This window comes from Vidua macroura, chromosome 1 (genome assembly GCF_024509145.1).
Source record: "Vidua macroura isolate BioBank_ID:100142 chromosome 1, ASM2450914v1, whole genome shotgun sequence".
Lineage (NCBI taxonomy): Eukaryota > Metazoa > Chordata > Aves > Passeriformes > Viduidae > Vidua > Vidua macroura.
Window position 1 is genome coordinate 135,191,956 of NC_071571.1, and position 17,475 is coordinate 135,209,430.

Genomic DNA, 17,475 nt, shown 5'->3' on the forward strand with positions numbered 1-17,475 from the left:
TACACTAAATACTGATAAATTGGAGTCTTTACTGAAGTTTTTGTCTTTTCTTTGTACTCTCAGAATTTTGTTGGAAACATTGAAAGGAAATAAGAAAATAATTTTAAAGCATCTGCTTCTTTCACAAGACATTTGGGCAGTTTGGCTCACATACTTGTAGCTGGATATTGGTGTCTAAGCAGTGGCTTCATAGCTCTGAGTATGCATATCTGATAGAAAGCAAATAACTTATCTGCTGTTACACAAATGAGAGATGAAAATGGATCCTTCTATCTCTAAGCATAAGTACTGTAAACTGAGAAGACACCGCAGATACAGTCACAGATGATCTCATTGCTTTGCTTTTAGAGTAAAAAAGAATACTTTTCAAAACTTTTTTTCTCATGTAATATATTTAATTACATAAATATGAATACATCAGACTTCATACTAAGTTAACTTCAGTAGCTTTTTACATTCACTGGCAACACAGGCTGCTCTGAAATTTTTCATTTTTTCCAAGTAAAAAAGAGATCCAACAATTGGGTAAACATGCAAATGTCTATGATTTATTTTATATAATTATCATACATACTTGTGTAAATAATATGGTAAAAAAAATAAAAAAAGTGAGCATCTTCCAGCTAAAAGGATTCCAAAAAGTCATAGGGAAGGATTGATGTAGGTGATGGTGAAATGTTTGATTTTCTCCCATGCAGAATAGCATCTATTTCAGAAAAAAAAAAAAAACCAAAAACTTCAGTCTGAGTTACGTAAACTGTATTTTCATTTGTGCCCATTTTCTATTGTCTTACATACAGAGTATATGAAGCAAAGAAAAAGCAGACAGACTCCGAACTGAAATGTATTTGCATATATCGGGGAGAATCTGCACACAAAGAGACACTTATCAGGGGCTACTGTTCCTCTGCTGAGGAAGGGAGCATACCCAGGAGTATCCAGAAACAGATGATGATCTTATCAAGAAAACCTCTTCAGTAATATTGTCAGCCTGCTCTTGCCAAGTCTGGCATTTCAGTGTCCTGTGTATTCATGATGGAGAGAAAGGGAGTGAAGCTGTGCAAGCTACAAGTAGCTGGGATGAAGAACCTGCTCAGCCTACTGGGTCTGTGCAGTGTTACAGTATAACTGGGAGTCATGTTGGCCACTATGCACTGTCCACATGAGAATGCAGTTTACACTATTCCTCTCATAGAGAACTGCAGTTAGGGCTCTTTAGCTACACTGGTTGTCTTTGGGGATCTTTTTTCTGTATTTTTGCAAGTACTTCTACTCCAGGTTTACCACAACATATGGAGGCATTAGTGAACCTCTTGAACTACGCAAAGATGGAAAACTATTGAGACAAACAAAACCAAAAAAAAAAATTATTTTCTTCTTTTATGAGATGTGGAGTTAGAAAACAGAGGGGTAAGTTGTCCTTGTAGTTAGTAGACTTTAAAACTAAAGATCTCTTCTTCTTATTTCATTTCAGGATCAGGATTTTGCCATGATGGCTGGGTTTATTTTGCCTCTATCTGTAGACTAGATGCTGATATAAACACAGTATTTGCTCTATTATGTGGAATGTGACTGAAGCAAGTGAACAAACCTTTGGCATTGTTAGCATATCTTGAGTTAATGTATTTTTCTTTCTACTTCTGTCTCTTTTTTTTTTTTTTTTCTTTGGCCATGTTTCTGTAAGTTTGGCGAAGCAGTCCAAATAAAGGAAAAGTCTATAGAGCTGTGTAAAAATCTAAAAAGCTAATCAAATTCTAACAACCATTTCGTTAGGTACTCCCTCCTTTTTGGCTTTCAGGGAAAAACAATACTTTTAGTTCACCTTAAACCATAAAAATTATTTTGATGGCATATGTGATGAAAGAAGTATTATTTAGTTTGCCGTTTCCATTTCTTTAGTAGATACTCAATTTATTTGCTATTAACATTTATTCAATTAATTGCTTTCCCTTCCAGTTCCCCCCAAATGTAGAATTAGCATTGTCATTTCAAATTGGTGCAGATACTGTTCACCACCATAGGTTTATGTTTTTCTAATGTGGGATATGATCCTCTAACTCCTAAATTCTGTAGATTACAGGAGTGTGAGGTACTGTAAGAAGGTAATTTTTTTCTTTTGTATTTATTTTATGTAAGTAACTGAATACAAATAGAGTGCTAAAAATCTCAAATGCATCTACAAATAGAGAATTTTTGAAGTGTCAGCCATTTCTTTTGACACTATAGTCTCTGAATACTATGCTTGTGCTGCAAAACATAGTACACATTTGCATCAATGAAGTTAGCTGTGTATTTTAGTTGTAAATCTGAAGCAGTTTGTGCACCCATACCCAAGGTCACATCAACCAGTCAGTGTCATGGGCATAGCTGGAGCCTGGTGTAAACTAGATAACCAATAATGAAACTTTTTCTTAAAAAAGTTTTATGGTGCAAATGGTGATTGTGGCTACTTGGATGTAGAGAATGGGTTTGACCAAATGTCAGGTGAAATCACATCTCTGGGTGCAGTGTAGACACACTTCAGTTTTTCATTTTAGCTAGAATTCAGCTGAGCAATGAGATATTAGAATAAGTATATTTTATTTTGGTGGTTTAGCTTATGAATTAAGCACTGTAGAAACACAGATGCTTTGGCTAGAAAATAGTAGTGTTTGCATTCTAATTCTAAATGGGAATTCATGCACTTCTCTTGTGTTTCAGATTTGGAGCTAGATGTTTCTTCTCTCACTTTGGCAAGTTTTCTGCATCCAAATTTTCTTGCATATCTTATGATCCTCTTTTTCCAAGTGCTGTCTTTGTGTCCTGATCAGACCCAACTTGAGTCTTCAGACGCTTGTTTCTCTACACTTCCTCTCTCTTGCTTTGTTTCTTAAATTAATTTCTGCCCTCTCTCCCTCCCCCCCATCCTTCTGTGGTCTTCTTTTCTCTGAAAATCTTTGCCTAGGTTTCTCTATCCTCACTTTCACAATATTTGTTCCTTCCCTTTATTGCCTGATGTAGGAGAGCGCTGTTGCAGATAAGGATAGCACCTGCACTCCCTGCCATTTGCAGTACTAGCAGCAGGTAGAAGAGATAAAGAAACTCTGCTTCTGACTTTCAGGGCTCTAAAGAAAGGTAGGGAGCAGCAAGTTTTTTTTGTTATAGAAAATGGAGAAGGCTTTTCATTTGTCATCCTTACCTAGAGTGCACAGCTGCCCTGTGGGAGTATTGTCAAGATGCAGCAATGTTAGGCAGCTGAGTTAGGCATGAAGCAGCTTGTGGCAACTTCTCCTGCATGGTCTTTGCTATCAAGACCTGCTTCTAAGCAAAGGCAAAAGAAATCAGTAGGTTAAAGCCATAAGTATCTTTGGTCTATTCTTGTGTCTGCTTCCCTCATGGCTGAGGTTTGGTTAAGTGGGATGTATACAGGAAGGATCAGGGCTGGGGGAAGGAGTTACTGGTGGGTGGCAATAACTTCAGAAAAGAAAAAAGGCCGCTATGTCCAGGAGCCCTCCACCACTTCAGTGGCAGCAGAATAGCAACCCTCCCTCCAGGGTGACTCCAATCCAGAGCTGTTTTCTCAGTTTTCAGTCCCGAATCTGTTCCTCCTTCTATCTTTCTTATCCTAGCACTGTTCTACCCCATCTTTTAGGAAGCAGAATTAAGTTTTACCTTTGCTTGTGGACAACCTAAATAACCTCTGGCTTTGCCAAGATCCCTGAAAATGCAATTTTTATAGCAAAGCAAATGATAAAATTACTTTCAAAGTTTGACTGTAATTTAGTCCATTATTGCTTGTACTCAGTGTGAATTTCTCTCATATGTATGTGTCTTCCTAGTAAGATAACTACAATTTTTGAATCCCCCAGTAGACTTGTAGTACTGCAAATCAGACTGTACCCTGACACCGCCCAGGTCATCTCGCTCTGGAGTCAGCGCACTGACTGCAGAATGGGTGCAGTGTTGTCCACTGCGAGGATTAGGTAACATGATGTATTGAATCCCTGACAAACACAGTAGTGTGAGGTGCTTTGCCATTTTCAGGGATTTTAAAATTTAAGGTGGTGAGACGCTGGAACAGGTTGCCCAGAGAGGTGGTAGATGTCCCACCCCTAGAAACATTCAAGGTCAGGTTGAACAGGGCTCTGAATGACCTGATCTAATTGAAGATGACCCTTCTTGGTGGAGGAAGCTAGGACTAGATTACCTTTAAGGGTCCCCTCCAACCCTATTCAAAAATCTAATATATGATTCTATGAATTGTCTGTTACCTAATATTCTTCCACAATAACAGAGGCAAGCATCTAGTCAGTGCTGGAAGAGGATTTGTTCATTCATTCACTCATTCATTAATTCATTCATCATGAAATGCCATAGCACAGCATATTTTGGGTTACTGCCTCAGAGTCACAGTTATTGTTTCTGGATTTTGGACTATTGAATAAGTCCTGTGGAAAGGGAAGGTTACTGTTTTACCATTTCCATTACGTTATCTTTTCCAGTGCAATTATCAGCTAATTCAAAGCTCTTTGTGTTAAGCTAATAGCTTTTGACTCTCTGTTGTCAGCCACTCCTCTTTGTGCACTTTTCATATGGTTTACCAGTTCCCTTACCACTTACCTATGAAGAACATTTATTTTTTCTCTGAGTAGAGGCTCATCATAGACAAATCATTAAATGGAACATCAAAAAGATCCCATCTGTTAGAGTTGCATATGGGTAAGATCACAATTATCGAAAGCCTCTTTTTTTTCCCCTTATGCTTATCCGTACAATAAATGTAGTTGTCAGCAGGATAAGTTCACGCATCGGATAAGGTCACAATTTCATTTAGTGACAACTTCCAACAGCGTGAACTTACAAGGTTCGATTTATTAAAGAGTCAGAAGGGATAAGATCACTGCATGGCCAGCCTGATTTATCAGGGTTTGACTGGAGTACTTGAATAGAGAATGTCGTATTTCAAGTTTATGTTCAAAACTGTAGTTTAGTGTGTGTTATGTCTCAGAGACTTGAAAATTGAGGGAGGAGAATTTACAGGAAGTATCTCAATAATGCAGTTTATATCTGCCAAACAATTGTGTGAGCACTGAATATTGGAGCTACCTTATTAAGAATCACAGAAGTGGAAATGGGATAGTTCTCCACTATCAGTGAATTGCTATGTGCAGACCTACGCATATTAGTTTGTTATAATGGAAGCAATCACCAGCCAAATATTAATTGCAGATTCTTCCTGTGCATATAGGATGGCAGGCAGATACTGGGTTCTGGGTTGGGCAGCACTTAAGAACTGAGAGTGTTTTTAACTAGCTCGCTCTGACTTCAGAGCAGTCCTTGTTTGAAACTACAACATACACAATTTCTCTGCCATGCAGAAATATTCATTAGAGAGCCAGGTGGCTGTGGACTGGAAATATGCAAAGAAGGAGCCATTTGCTTGTGGAAATTGGTAGGGTGTCAAATAACCAGTCTCTAATTGTAGCAGAGGAAGAGCTTACTCATTGTTTTGAACCGACTCCACTTAGAAAGCTATTTTCAATTAAAAAAAATAATAAAAAAAAAACAAACCCAAAAACTACTGCCCAAAGTAGCGATTTGCTTAGAAGTGTTAAATGCATATGAATCTGGATACAGTTATTTCTGAATGTAGTTCTCCTTATGTCCCACAAAAGCTGTTCATCATTTACCTTCAGATATATACTCCTTTGTTTCTAACTCCAGAATGCAGGTAGATGGATTAAACCAGTATTATTTTGTTTCAGAAATACTATATATAGTTGAATTTTTCTGGTAGTCAGACTGTGGTCAAATTATGTTAAGGGCCAAAAGCTCCTGTTGGATTCCTGTGTACTCTATGTTTTGTGAGAGGTTTTTTTAAGTTATCCTGATTGTGCTGTAAAAGAACACAAAGCTAGACTGACCTCTCTATCTTCTGTTTAATGAAAGCCCTGTGTGGCATGCCTGAAACAATATATGCATGTAAGAAAAGAATCCTAAATTGAGTCCTTTCATTCTGTGGTTTCCTAACCACCAAGGTGGCCTAATATCTTAAAAGCCATGGGATGTTTTATAGCTGTACTAGTGAGTCATGACTTGAGGCTTCTTTTACAGTGCAACTATCATAAGTCTTTGAGTAATCACAGACTTTAAAAGTATGCTACATCAACAAGATAAGAGAAACAGCCCACAGCACTAACAGCATTATCTTTTACCAAAATTGATTAGCCCATACTATGTGTCTCAAATATTTTGTATAAACTTACTCAGCAAGCTGGGAATAAATGTGTTCCTGAAGAACAAGCTGGGAAAAAAAAAAAACACAAAAAAAAAAAAAAAAAAAAAAAAAAAAAAAAAAAACCACCAAAAACCACCAAAGAAACACTTGCTCCATAGCGAGGAAAGGGCAAGTAAATATCACTAAATGAAATGTCTCTTAAGTAATTTTTTTACCTTACTCACAAAAACTAAAAGCAGAGCATCACTTCCTCTCTACTTACATTTCTTAGTGCTGCTTCTGTCATACTTCATGCTGTCCTTTTCAATCGGAGAGCTGACAAGTCTGGGAGAGTAAAACTGCTTCTCTACTTTGCGTGAAAATTATGAGTATGTCACATATTTTATTCCAGGGGTAGGAAGGAGTTCTGTTAAAATTTGCTGTTATGTGAAGGAACTTGTATTCAGTACTGAGATGGTCTGTTGCGATTGCTGATTACTTGAGGCGCCTAACAGTGTTTGGCACAGAATTTTCTGCTTCCTTTGGGTTTGAGCATGGATTAAAGAAGGCTGCAGCAGTTTTTCATCCTTTCTTTTCTTTTCCTCCTCACATGTTGGAATTTCCATGGACAAGTATGTGTGAAGAGTCAGTACCAGCTGAGTCTTTACATTTCTTACTGTGAGTGGTGATACAGCAATGAAGTCTCAGATCCTCTTCCTTCTCCTGATGTAATCTGTGAAGATTCTGAGCAGTTGTGCAGGGGATGGTAGCTGTAGAGAGCACTTCAGATTTACATCTGAACTTCCTCAGGGGCTGAAGAGGAAAATCTTGTCTTGCTGACACATTTTTCAAACCCTTTTAATTAAGAGTCACAGGGTGAGGTTCTCATTTTCCAGCAAACACCCTTGAAGTCACACATTACTTAGGGCCACAGGTATGGCATTTAAACCAGCATCCCTGTGGGAAGTCAGCAGTGAGCAGGGGACAGCTGCAGTTACATCAAGTGGGAGACTGACCCCCTGTATGCTGCAGTTGTGGTACCATTCACCAAATAGGAAATTTCAGAGGAGAAAAACATTGTAAATAAATGCAGAGAAGTTGCAGGCAGTGTTATTTTTTTTTTCTCTAAAAAGCAAAGATATTCAAATGAAAAAAAAAAAATCTTTGCCAAGTACTAAATTGTAATATGCTACACCTTGTATAAGCATAACCAGATTGTCTCATTTTGCCTAAAAATGCAAGCAGATTGCCCTTCCCAACTCTGATATTCCCCCATAGCATTAAAATGGCTGCTAGTCATGGTGACAAGAGAGAAATGTATCTTTTTTGGGGAACTGCAATGAAGAGGAACAGAAAGGTTTTGCAGCAAAACATTTTGTTACCCTGTCTGCAATCTACTCCTCTTTCATGGTGTTCTAAGTGGGTGGGGAAACACAGCAGTTTCAGTACGATTCAGCATGATGTTACCCCATAGGCAGTACATTTCAAAGTATTCATATATATTGAATATTGCCTGAACTACAGCTTGGAACTGTAACAAAAGAGAATACGAGAGAGAATCCATAGTACCTTATTTAATTATCAACAGAAGAAAAAAATTATATTTGGAAAAAAAAATGTTTGTTCTTATGCCTCAAGTCTGAACTACTTATCTGGTATAAGATTCATGTTATTAATTTTATTTAAAATATAATGTGTAATGATGTGTACCTTAAAACTTTGGTATCTTTTTGGATATCAGTGGTTGATCTGCCCTAAGTTTGTCGTTCTTAATCCATTAAAAGACAGGCCTGCTTGTAAATCCACAGGTACAGATAAGGAGTCACTGTTTGACTGTGTCTGAACCCTTTTCAAATGAAAAATGTCAGTGGCAGAAAGGGAAGCTGAATTATTTTTTAAAAGGGTTTTCAAAGATTCTCATGATTCCTCTGGTATCAGTTAAATGTGACATGTCCATAGACATGGCTGTTTTTTAGTGTGTAAAAGCAAGCAAATGCTGCAGTTTTCATCTCTATGTAGAGAGAAAATGCTGCAGTAGGGCTAAGTGATAAACATGTTACTTTGTAATTTCTCTCTTCCATAATTAACATGCAAAGAGATTTTTAAAGCTAATACAATTTGTAACAATGTGACTGTGAGAAGGAAAAAATGCTTTTATTGTTGTTTGGGTTTTTTTTTTTCTGTTTGGAGACATGTATGTCACATGTGTAAATTAGATATAATTAATCCATAAGCTTTCCTGCTCACATACTGCCTCTTAAAATGTCATCACTGTCATGATGAGGACTCAGCCACATACGGAGAAGCTTTTGTAAACCAATACAGCTCTATTTCCTAGATTTGTTCCAGTTTGCAGGAAGGATCTGATGCACAATTTTACGTAGTTTTGTAATCTGCAACACTTAGAGGTGAAATTTAGATTTCTATGCTTGAAAATGGAAGCAAGAGCCAACTCTTCCCTTTGGAAGTTGGTCAAGATTAACCCCTGTGGACAAGTAAAAGCTTTGCAGCCTGACTGCAATGTAAATCCAGGCATCCAGGGGAGTGTTTAGCTGGGGGAAGTCTGTGGAGGCTGCCTGTGAGCCAGGAGGAGTTACTCACTTCCTTCAGCCCAAGGTTCATTTCACAACAACCACCAGTTCTAAATCTGGGACGAATTGACTCCTTGCACAGTTGGACTTTGCTTTGTTTGTGAAAAAGCACCATCCTTATTTGGAGTGGAGTTGTTGAGATGTGCTGATGCAAAATACAGGAATCACTGTTGCATCTGTTTGGTGTGGAAAGGGAGCAAGGGCTTTTAGCAGTCACTGAAAACAAATAATGAAAAAATCATGGCTTTAGCGAAGTTGAGGTGAGCTCTGCTGCTCCTGAGAACAACAGATTTTTTGCCTACCTTCAGGAAGGGCAAAGCTTGGAAGTGCAAGAGCATGGAAAAAAGCAGTCAAACATCTAACAGGAAAAGTACAGATCAGCTTGTCCTTGTTCCATTGTATCCCTTTGAAAGTCTGAAACCAGAATTTATTTAGAAAATAGTGCTAGAAATTGTGTACATAAATATAACTGTTGCTGTATTTTTAAATGAAACATTTGCTCATTAAAAGTAGTCTTAGTGAAGAGACTGGTTTCAAAGAAGAGTTGTCCAGACTAGTTTTTTAATCTTGAAATAAAATGAAAAAAATATGGGGTGGAAAAGGTGGTGACTGAATTTTATTTTTCCCTCCATGAGGATGACGAATTGTGTTATTCTTTCTCTTTACTGAAAAATCCAGAAAAGTTAAGGAGAGCTAAAGCAAAAATTTCTCTTCTAAGTGGTTAATTTTGAAGTCTTTGTTTTCAAAAATAAAATTTATTTAAAATAAAAATGTATCATGCACTAAAAATCATTATGCACAAAAAAAAATACCATCATACAGCTTTCCTATTGCTTTTACTTATTTTGTCTTATAACATTAAGCTAACAATTAAAATTGTTTTTTGTTTAATTCTGAAATGTTACTGCCTGTAAAATCTCAGTTCAAAATCCTTTTTGTAATTGCAGTAAATGCTTTTAGTAGTATCTTGGAGGTATTGTGAATTTTTTATGGCTATATTCTGTTTTTCTCAAATTTTTAGTTGCTGCATGCTCCAAAATGTGATCGATCTTGTGCAGCAAAATGCATCAAGGAGGTTAATGCACCAGGTGTGGCTGCTATTGGACTCTCTCTCTCTTTTCAGCTGTCTTTTCCCCCTTCCTCAGCATTTCTTAAGACCTCTTATGGAAAGCTGTTCTGAATAAAATTGCTTTCAAAATCTAATGTGTGTGAAAAGATGCAAGAAAGGAATGGGACTTTCTGAACCAAATTTGAATATAATTATAAGGGAAAAAGGTTTGTTTTCCTTTTGCAGGATGACAAGATCAGTTGTTTTTCAGACAAGCATAATTAATTCTCATTATATTGGTCCTCAGAACATTGTGCGTATAAAACCAACACATAGGGAGAGGTGGTTGTTGTCAAGGCATGAGTGAAAGTACTCTCAACACTGCTTGTTTTCTTTGTTTGCAGGAGAGTTGGAGGTGGTCCAGAAAGATGGGGAGCGCAAGATTCAGAGCCGGCAGCAGCTTCCGGTTGGAACAACATGGGGGCCTTTCACTGGGAAGATGGATCTGAATAATAACACCTTGGTATGTAGATGCTCCAGGACGCTTCGCTCTGTTATATTGTGTGTCGTTCTTCAGGGAGCAGCCTGAATTGCTCCTCAGACGGAGCATTTGAAAACAGGCATTGTTAGCTTTAACGGACAGTGGTATTTGGCTGTTTTCCAATTTGTTCATCTATGGCAACTATCCACATGAAGTTATTTGGGGCACAGGTTAATAGTGTTTAACTTGTTCTTTTACTGAAGGGAAATGTCACTTCCTTGTTTGCTGAACCAAGGTGTTGTGTTTCAGTAGTAATATCTGTTTTTTTTCATGGCTTGTTAAATTTTTCATAGTATTAATTGCTGAATACTTAATTTATATTAAAGGAAGGTATCAAAAATAAATAACTAAAAATATTTTTAAAATTATTAAAAATAATCATTTAAAGATAAAATGAATTAAATTTGCCTTAGTGTAATTGAACATAGCAAAATCTTCCATCAAATTCACATTGTTTTGTGAAAAAAAAGCATCAAAATACACCTGTCATATAATATATTCTCAACTGGGCTAATTTTTTTATTCTGATTGCTGAAAGTATGTGGACCATTTTACTTAAAAGTAATGCTTTGCTCATCTCACTTCAGTGCACTGAAAAATCATGTCATTTCTAGGTCTTCATTTCATCTTTGTTTGTGTTGGTTTTAAGTCTGAGCTTCAATATTATTTGTGTATAGTGCAGATTAATTTTCTGAAAATATCAGGAAGGAAATAACTAATATCTCTAGAAAGGTTTAAACAGTCTTGGAACATGCTTTGCCCTGTGGGATACTTCTGAAGAACCATTATCTGCAGCTGGATCACTGTTTGCTATTACAGACCTTGCATTGAATGTATTTAGCATAAAGACATGTGGGATGGTTTCACAGGAGGGGATTACAGGCATTTTGGGTGCACACATCTGCACTGCAAATGGAGAAACTGAGATTCCCAGTGTTCCCCAGCACTGGGTATTGTCCTGCCCTTGGAGGACCTGAAGAGAGTGAGGAGCACTGAGTTGCTGATGTATCATCTGGGACAGTGTGAGAGAGGGTTTATGTGGACAGGGGAGAAAAAGGGGGAAATTGATTTTCTTCAACTCCTCCCTGGAGAGCCTATGCCTATGTAATGGAGTTCTCTTTCTAAGGGTGACTGGATAGGATGCATGTTACTTTCTGTAAATATGCATATTAAAATTTGACTGAAACATTATTCTGTTATGAGTATAGTATAGTATAGATATAATGATAGTAGACATTTAAAATATTACTATTTTGTACTCTCTAGCGTAATTTATTCATCAAATGGTGCTAAGAAATGTTACAGAAAGTGGCATAGAAACTTCGTCTAAGTTTCCAAGAGTTCAGTATTCCCAATCCAGATCAGATTTCCAAGTCAGGCACCTGAATAAAGAATAGATTTTCAGAAATACTGCAGATTCAAAGTGCCTTATTTGTTAGAAAGGAAAAACTGGAAAATTTGAACTTGTTTCATTTTCTCCATCCATTTAATTTTTATTTCTTCATCTATTTGATAATTAGCCTGTCATCATTCTCAATTTTTTTTTTCATAAAAGGTCATATGTGACAACCACCTGTAATTCAAATAATTTTCAAATAATTTTTCAAATAATCCCAGTTTAATTAATTTCATCACCTTTCGTGTAACAGAAACCTTAGTCTTCTTGTAGCTTAAAATGTGTCCAGAATCCATACTGTAGAGAAATGCTAGTTTGGTTTTGTCCACTTGTACCACTTCACTGTGTATATACAACAAGCAGATAATGTTTGGGAGGTGATATTGATTGTCCCTTCTCTACAAAATTAATCTTTATCAGATAATCTTACCAGATTTGCAACATGTCAGAAGCCAATCATGCAATCATATTATATCTCTTTTTTTTTAATTTTATTTTTATGGAGTTGTAGAACCACCACCCTAGCAGAACCTTGCTTCTTCCTTAATAGCACAGGAATGTTTTAAGGTCTGTTATTTCTTTTTATATTTTGGCAAATAACATTTTTGCTATATCAAAAGCATTTATCTAAGTTAGTTGGGTTTTAATGAACTAGTAATTGAGCAGTGGGCAGAACTCACTTTGAATTTTTTTATTGTAATGGCATAGAACAGCATTCTCAGTATAGTTCACAGAGATGTGTGATGAAAATCTTCAGGACTTTTTCCTCACTAAACTGGAAAGATACTTTATTTATTGTCAAATTAAAAATAATAAGGTCCATTTTTACTATTACTTGAAAGATTTTATTTTTGTTTTGCCTACAAATATAGACACATTTGGAAAACTGAAAAAGTTACTGTAAACAAAATTTTAGTCCTCAGAAATATTGTTTTGTCCCCTGAGCAACTCCATTTCTTGAAAAAGTCAAAACTGAGCTGGGTATCATCTTGAGCAATCTGATTTAACTTCGAAGTTGCATCTGACTTTGAAGTTTGTTCTGCTTTAAGCTAGACTTTGGACTGGATGACCTCCAGAGATCTCTTCAAACCTGAGTTACTTTCTGATTCTAAGTATTCTAAGTATTTTTTTTCTTTTTCCCAAATATCAGATGTTTCCTGTAATCCTACATTTATTACTTTAAAATGCTGTGTGAAGAAATACAAACCTTTTGATGCAATTTTAATTTGCTGTTAAAGCAACAAAACTTCTACATCAGAAGCATCATCTTCTACATGGTTTTCTTTTATCTTTTTTTTTTTTTTTTTTTGAGATGATTCTGGGGGTTTTTTTTATGGTTTTTTGACACATTTGATTACTTACCTCACTATTGTACATGTTCTCTGTTGTTCATCAGGGGAGTTGGGATTCTTTACTTAGGTTATTTATATCTGTTTTGGGAAGCTCATTTGGATAGAGCCTCACGTTCCTAGAATTCAATCAAACTTTCACATGAGCAACTGAAAACAGGTTTATTTCTTTTCTGAATGACAACCTCAAACATTACTCTGCTATAAACAGCAAATTTTTGGAGAAGAGTTTTAATGTGGATTTTTTTGTATAGAGAGGAAAGGAAAGAAAAATTCAGGGATCTCCATGTGAGTAAATATCATAATTTTTGCAGCTGCTACCTTTATTAGAAAATAAGTTTGTGTCTGACTACAAGTATCTTACCTGACTGTACTGTTTAGTGTTTGCAATGTGACAGTGCCTCACAGGATTCATCCATGTTATAGCAGTCAGAGCTTAATTATTCCCCTTGCACTCTGCACTGAATGCAGCCTGTACATATAATATCCTGTTGAAATGCTTCTTGTTTCCAGCAGTGCTGCATTGCTGAATACAGTCTTGCTGCTGTTGGCTCATGAAATGGAACAAGTTAATTAATTCAACACGGTATTTAATTGAGTCACCGTGCCAGATGTCAATTACATTTTAGATCTTTCAAGTTTCTGTCTTGAAATATGTTAGCAGTACACATCTCAGAGTAGTGGAAGATTTGGTACCTTGAACAAAAAATTATTTTAATGCTGTTCACAATTGCAATAGGAATAGCAGGTGTTGATATCATCAACAGTGTTGCAGTACTGTTGGGAAATATGGTAGAGCAAGATCCACATCAGGACTGAAGAATACTCAAACTAAAGATAGACTTGAAAGAGCTCAATGGCTAATAAAGTTCTAAATTTTTCTCATCTAGGAGTTTAGCCAATAGTCATGAATTACATACAATTACAGTATGAAATAAGGATTATTACAGTTACTGTTGATGAAACAATCTGCATGCAGCCAGCAGAAAATCTTAATACATTATTTCTAGCAAGTGAGTCTCGGATCTTAAAACTTGTCTAGGCATTTAAGTTTTATTTCAGTTTGACCTTAAGAACTTCTTATATCATTCTTAAATATCTGTAGATACCTTTATAGATACCTCTATTATATTTAAAGCAATAGACCTCCTATTTAGATACTTTTAAATATCTGTTCCTATAATTTTGCCAAACTACCGGAATTCCCCTGCTCTCAGCTGCATGCATAATTTGTATCTGTCAGCACAAATGGGCATGGAGTTTACTGCCTTCCATTTCCTTCCACTACTTTCACTTTCCATCCACTGTTTGATAATAATTGGGTAGTCCCTAGAAAATTAAATGCATAAGAATATCTTTTCAAGCCTAGAAAATGAACGTCTACATGTCTCCAGATTCTGCTTGAGATTTAACATAATGTCGCTGTTTAGACAAACACACCCATGAAGAGTTTGAACAATACTACTGGCTGTCTACAGCTGGTGAGAATGGAAGACAGCACAATTTGACTGTGAAGGCTCCAAATCTGTATCTTGCTCCATCACAGAAAATTCAGTAGTTCATGGATACCCACAAATAGATAAAAATATATTTTGATGCATCAGACTCCTAGTTTGTGATTCCTGTCTAACAGGAAAGTGGGTTTGCACAAATGCAAACCTAGTGGTCTAGTATGACCACATGGTCTAGTATGACCACGAAGGTGAAAAGAGCAGAAGACCTCTCTAGACTGGGCATACAGACCACTGAAAGAGGATCTACTTGGGTGTAGGCAGATCTAAATTAGAGGCAATAGCAACCCAGTTAAGAAAAAGCTGTTCACTCACTTCTTTCAGCTGTAAATATTTTCCCTGTTTGAGGGGACAGCTTGATGGGAATGAGGCCCATGGAAACAAAAGCAGTCCTGGACCACGTAGCCCACGATAGATGTCGAACAGTGGTCTCTCTGGCAGTAGTGTGGAGGCATTCCAAGAGGCCTTTTCCTTTGGCTGCTGCCATCTAGTTTTTGGTGTTAATCTGTGCCCATGGCAGGGTTTTGCAAAGCAGAACAATGATCAGCTGTATTCAGCTCGCCATTCTCATCTCCTCGTTGCAGGGAAGAGCATGCAGGGCAGGCCTGTATGAGCCTGATAAGGAAAAGAGGATTCAATGTGGCTGTGAAGAGAATCCACAGTAGGAGAATGTGCAGGGTTGGGCCAGGCAAGCAGGGACCCTTAAATGGGATCTGGGAGGTTCAACACCAAAGCGACATCTCTGGAAGATAGGCTCATGGAACTGTTTGACTGGGTAGTGTGTAAGGGATGAGAAGCCAAGGTTCAAAATGCAGTAAAGTTACTCACTAATCTGTGAGTAACTCACTAATCTGTGGCTGGTCACTTTGGGTCAGAAACTCACGTCTGTGGTAGACAGTGACTTTTAATCTTCAGAGTTGCAGCATGAGGGTTTTCTGGGGACTTTTGTTGGAGGTGCTGAATGGCTACAGAGAGGCAGTAGTCTGCCCATAGTCAGGGTGTAGCCAGTCTTTAGTTTCTTTTTGTCTTATTCAAACATGGAAAAGGATAAGGTAGTTTTTATCTTTATCTTTTTGCATTTAATTGCAAATGGAGAATTTGGCTCTTAATAGTACAGAGACATCTTTATATTTAGTTACCAAAAATAATGTACTGAATAATGAACCTTGATTCTCATTTCTGTTATATTACTTTTATACCTTTAAATATTTCAAGTGAGTACAAAAACAATTCTTTCTCATTTTTACTACTGTTACTTTCAGTCTCTTCATGTTTTGAACTAGTTTAAGATTACTTCCTTCCATCCCAAACATGAGCAGATGTTATTGTTGCAGCACTTAGGACAGCACATGATGTCAGCTGACAGCTATGGGCTGATGTGCTGTGCATGTGTTGGGATTGGCTGCTTAGAACCATAGAACCATTAAAGTTGGAAAACACCTCTAATATCATCAAGTCCAACTGTTAATTCAGTAGCACTGTGTTCTCCACTGAATTGTGAACCCCCATGTAATACATTCAAATGTCTTTTGAACACTATGGGGATGATGATCCCACCACTTCTCTGGGAAGCCTGTTCCAATGCCTGCCAAAGTGAAGGAACCTCATATATAGGGTAAACCTCCTCTGGCACAACTTGAGGCCTTTCTACAAACTGAAATATTTAAAAAAATATTGAGATATGCCAAGGTGTCCACATGCCCATCCACAATGATCTTTGAGAACACATTACTTCATCTTTTACCAAGTGTTCTCCCATTTATATAGACATGTAGTTTAGGAGAATGCAATGAGAAAAAAAAATTAAACTTTCATGCACAATTGTACTTTAGATGCTTTTTTTTTTTTTTTAAGAAGTTATTTCTGCTCTTTTATTTACATTTACACATATTTAAACCATGCTAATAATATGACAGCAAGATGTGGTAAGGATCTGAATAAAAACCCTGCTTTGGAAAAATCCCAAAGCATTTTTTTCCAACTTGCAGAAGTAGTTTCCAGGTCTCAGATAGGGGATGAAGCAACATGCTACAGTATAGGAGAACCTTACTCCTTCTCTTGTGTCTAAATTCTGTTTGTACACTGGTGTTAGCACTGCATACCATACCATAGCCTTCATTTTAAGTTATTAAATATTTAAAGAACACACAAGCAAGACAGGATTCATTCTTCCTTTTTTTTTCTTCATTTATTATTGGGTTATTCCAGAATATCAACAGGGGATTTTTGCATAAAATTGTTCTTATTTTTTAACCTTGTTTCCTTAACTATAGGCCTTTTTTGAGACTGCATGTACTGATGGTTCATTTTGACACCTGTTTATCAAAACAGCAGAACTTTAACATTTCTTTAAAACTATCACTGGTCATTTTTAAAGGTTTTTAGCAATAATTCAGTTACTTGGTGCTTTCTGTGAGCATCTCCATAAAGCAGAATTTACCCTAATACTACTGTAATTAAGAAGTGCACTTTACCAATCATTCCCATTAAACTAACTCAGTTCCCTGGGAGAAAACTCAATAAACTATCTGTCCTATTTTGGCAAACTTCATTTCAGTAGGGGGTCCTTCTGAGAGTGGGAATGTACCCTGGGACACATTGCCAGGCAGCTGCTGAGAGCAGAGCAAGGGATGGTTCTGCCGAAGAGATGAGGCAAAGTCAGGAGCCTGCAACAGAGAAAAAGGCGGGAAAATTTGGTCTAGAGCCTCCCAGACAGCAGTAGAGGGAGATGCTATCTCCAAGTGACAGGCTCTTGCATTTTAAAATGTGGAGAAAAGAGAGAGAAGAAAAGCTGCTTAATTAGAGAGTTGCTGCAATAAACTTCAGTAGCAACATATTTTGGT

The 17,475-nt window shown here is 36.9% G+C and overlaps 1 protein-coding gene across 1 annotated transcript in view; it reads left to right on the forward strand.

Annotated features, from left to right (window-relative positions):
- ZFPM2 (zinc finger protein, FOG family member 2) overlaps window positions 1–17,475 on the forward strand; it is a 308,446-nt gene that overhangs the window by 137,162 nt on the left and 153,809 nt on the right. Inside the window, exon 4 of the mRNA XM_053994830.1 lies at window positions 10,240–10,358. Within this exon, the coding sequence (XP_053850805.1) occupies window positions 10,240–10,358 (119 nt within the window). The remainder of the gene's footprint in view (window positions 1–10,239; window positions 10,359–17,475) is intronic.